Source organism: Cyprinodon variegatus, unplaced genomic scaffold (assembly GCF_000732505.1).
Source record: "Cyprinodon variegatus isolate N-32 unplaced genomic scaffold, C_variegatus-1.0 Scaffold725, whole genome shotgun sequence".
Classification (NCBI taxonomy): domain Eukaryota; kingdom Metazoa; phylum Chordata; class Actinopteri; order Cyprinodontiformes; family Cyprinodontidae; genus Cyprinodon; species Cyprinodon variegatus.
Window position 1 is genome coordinate 384,722 of NW_015151178.1, and position 3,465 is coordinate 388,186.

The 3,465-nt window shown below is 37.8% G+C and overlaps 1 protein-coding gene across 1 annotated transcript in view; it reads left to right on the top strand.

Annotated features, from left to right (window-relative positions):
* Positions 1-984, top strand: part of LOC107097803 (gamma-glutamyltransferase 5-like) — a 13,487-nt gene extending 12,503 nt beyond the window's left edge. The window contains exons 10-11 of the mRNA XM_015395099.1: positions 3-61; positions 150-984. Coding sequence (XP_015250585.1) covers positions 3-61; positions 150-296 — 206 coding nt within the window. The 3' untranslated portion in view covers positions 297-984. The remainder of the gene's footprint in view (positions 1-2; positions 62-149) is intronic.
* Positions 985-3,465: the final 2,481 nt, after the last annotated feature.

A 3,465-nucleotide genomic window follows, 5' to 3' on the forward strand; every position in this document is an offset into this window, starting at 1 on the left:
TGCTCCTGTTGTGTTTGTTGACTCTGAAAATACACTGAAGTTCGAACCCAAATTTGATAAGGTAATGTGTCTGTGACTGTTTTCAGGTGTCTGGTAACACGGTGCATAGATTTAACCTTATTGTGTTTTTTTTCCGCCTTTATCCTCAGGATATAATTAAGGAGCTCAAAGCGTTGGGGCACAATCAGAAAGAAGCGACCCGATTCTACAATGTGGTTAATGTAGTTGAGAAAAAGGATGGCTGCGTCTGCGCTGTGTCTGACCAGAGGAAGAAGGGAGAAGCAGCTGGTTACTGACACCTCTGCTCGGGATTTTCCTGAAATTGATCCAGATCTTCTTGCAGCAGGAAGTGTCCATTGTTGCTCATCACTGAACGAAACGTGGAAAAACAGGTTTAATTTACTGAGCTGTCTTGCACTAACATGTCTGCCTGTTGACACAGACTGTTACATGCTGATACCAAGGAGAAAGACTCTTTTTATCACTGCGGGTTTGTACGCGTTTTTTATTCAAGCCAGTCTTGAACATTGTTGCCGTTAATTTTTATTTTTTTTTATATAAAACTAGGGCTGATAAATACTTACTTACACAACTTGAGTCTGAATGTTGGCTGCAGTTTATTCTTTTAGTCAGAATCTTTTGAATTATGTGAATTTTCAATATGAGCCTTTGTTGTAATTTTAGTATGAAATGTAATTTTTTTTGCAGGGTTAATGTATATAAACAAAGCTTAGACACAATTCTATGAACACATTTGCATATTATTATGAAATATGTTATGGCTCCCTGGAAAAAAAAGAGAATAAATGCTTTCCTGCTGCCTGGGCGTGCTGCCATTGAGCGGCGCCCAGGGAGCAGCGTTGGGTTAACAATTTATAGGGAAAGTTAGCGTTTCTGATCACTTGCATACCCCTTTCAAATGGAGTCCCCCACCATCCCTCAGTGAGGTCTAGAAGAACAAGATCTATATCCAGCCATTGGGCAAAGATCCTGCTAAATGGCTGTACATCTTATTTTGGCATTTGACCAATTAGATGAGACCTTAAATAAAAGTGTTTCTTGCACTCTCAGAGTGTTTTTCATTAAATTTTTATAGAAGCACTTTTGTTATTTTTCTTAATATATCCAGGCAAGTTGGATTTTCTTGTTATTATATAATGCCATTAATTTTTTTGCCATCAAAATATCCATATTTTTTGAATATTACAAAGGTAAAAAGGTCAAGGTATTTCACTGAGTGCCCTGTAAAGGGTTAATGGTCTTGCTCAGGGGTCAAGAATGGAGGCAGTGGAGATCAGAATGAGTATTTGCAACCTCATCAGAGCAAAAGTGCACGGCTCTAACCACAAGGCCAACCCTGCCCTCAATCCTTCAATTTCAGACATAAATATAGACGCAGATATACTATGGACTAATACAGATTCCATATTAGTGCATTTACCCATACAGACGATGTTGGCAAGTGCCAGAAGTTTATGAGACTATAACAAAGCCCACTGCTATTGATTAATGAATTTCACTTTGTTGTTTATTTCATTTCAGTCCTTAAAAATATATTTTTTCAATACTTTCCACAGAAAATCCATGACTTGTTTGTCTCCGTTGTTGTTATTGCTTCTAGTCACTAGAGGGAACCTCTGAGACAAAGTAGTGTTAATAGAACATGAAGAAACTGGTTAATAGTGAAACACTCCAGTGACTATTATGGAAATCACTGCTTTTTATAGTTTTTGTGTTTTTCCAACTCTGTCCTTCACAATCATTACAACGTGATTCATAAACAGGCATATAAAAATACATCTACATATCTTTATCTACACAGAAACACACATATATAATATAGGTTATATCTATATATATACAGAGAAAGACCATAAGTAGTTATTACTATTTGTTGCATCTATTTAAGTAAGTCTTTGTAATAACACAAACCTAAATCTTGAAGGTTTAGGTTTGTTGAATTTAAATTCAACTTAAATTAGTTTAATTTAAATCATTGAAATTATTAGGCTGCTCAATGATGCAGTGGGTAGCACCCGGGGTCTTTCTGCATGGAGTATGCATGTTCTCCCTGTGCATGTGTGGGTTTTCTCCGGGTACTCCGGCTTCCTCCCACAGTCCAAAAACATGATTGTTAGGTTAATTGTCTTCTCTAAATTCTCCCTAAGTGTGAGTGTGTGTAAAAGGTTGTTTGTCTCTGTGTTGCCCTGTGATTGACTGGCAACCTGTCCTGGGTGGACCCCGCCTCTCGCCTGTGGACAGCTGGAGATAGGCACCAGCATCCCTCGCGGCCCCAGCTGGGATAAGCATGACGGAAAATGGATGGACTTAAATTTGCTTTACTGCGTCATACTTTCTCCTTTTACCTGAGTAAATGCATGGATAGATGATACCGGATATAATGAGATAACAGCTCAGATAGGTTTGATCGGGGAGGAACATGTAAGTCCCAACAGAAACCATGTAAGAAACACCAATGATTTGTGTATTTAGGTGAAGTCCATTACTCAAGTGTTTAAAAACCTGAGTGAAACTATGAACAGAAATCAAGAAGGTTTTATTTCATGTCATTTAAAGAATTTCCTGACTCATGCTCCCCTTCTTTTTAGCTAAATGCAACACATTCTACATGTATTATGTTGCTACAACATCTCTTATCGAGTGCAAAACCTGCAAAAAAGTCTTCAAATTCTTGAAAGGATATATGCAGAGTATTTTCTTTTGTTCTTATTTTCAAGACAAACAATTTTTAAATGTCAGTAGATAAATCTAGTCCCGTGGGTCAAGCAACAAGCTTAAACAGAAACGCATGGAAACAGACTGGCAGAATCCAGCAGGAGTCCTACGGAGGTTCAGGTGAACAGATCAGATGGGTACAGTCAGGGTCAGTGGATGATTGGGAATGAAATCAGGAGATCAGAATCACTAGAGAAACACTGAAATGCTCTTACTATTGGTTAGGGAATAAACTCGCATGAAGATACTGGCTCCAGAATAATCTCCTCACTGGAACAAGAACATGAACCATGGACTAAATAGAACTTATGAAAACAGAACCTAAAGACATCTAACAGGGAACAAACATTGATCTGTCCCCGATAGCTGGAAATGAGCCCAATATAAAGGAGAAACAGCAGGTGGATGAGATGAGTGATAATTAGAAAAACTGGGCAGAGTTAGGCAGGTGAGTGAAATTAACAATTAAGGTGAGCTATCAGGGCAGATCATGATAATATTTGGAAAAGAAAACAGAAAATAAGTAAATCACAGTTGTATAATAATTGATTTGGACAAGCGATTTTAGGAGTTGTGAGGAAAAGATAGAGTGGCTGATTTGTAGGTTTCTCTTTCACTTTTGCCTCATGAGCTGCCATTGTAAAGTTCAGTTTACTCAGATGTTTTAAAATGCAAATAGCAGACATTCTGTCTCTATTTACAACCTTTATATGATTTAATGTGACGACT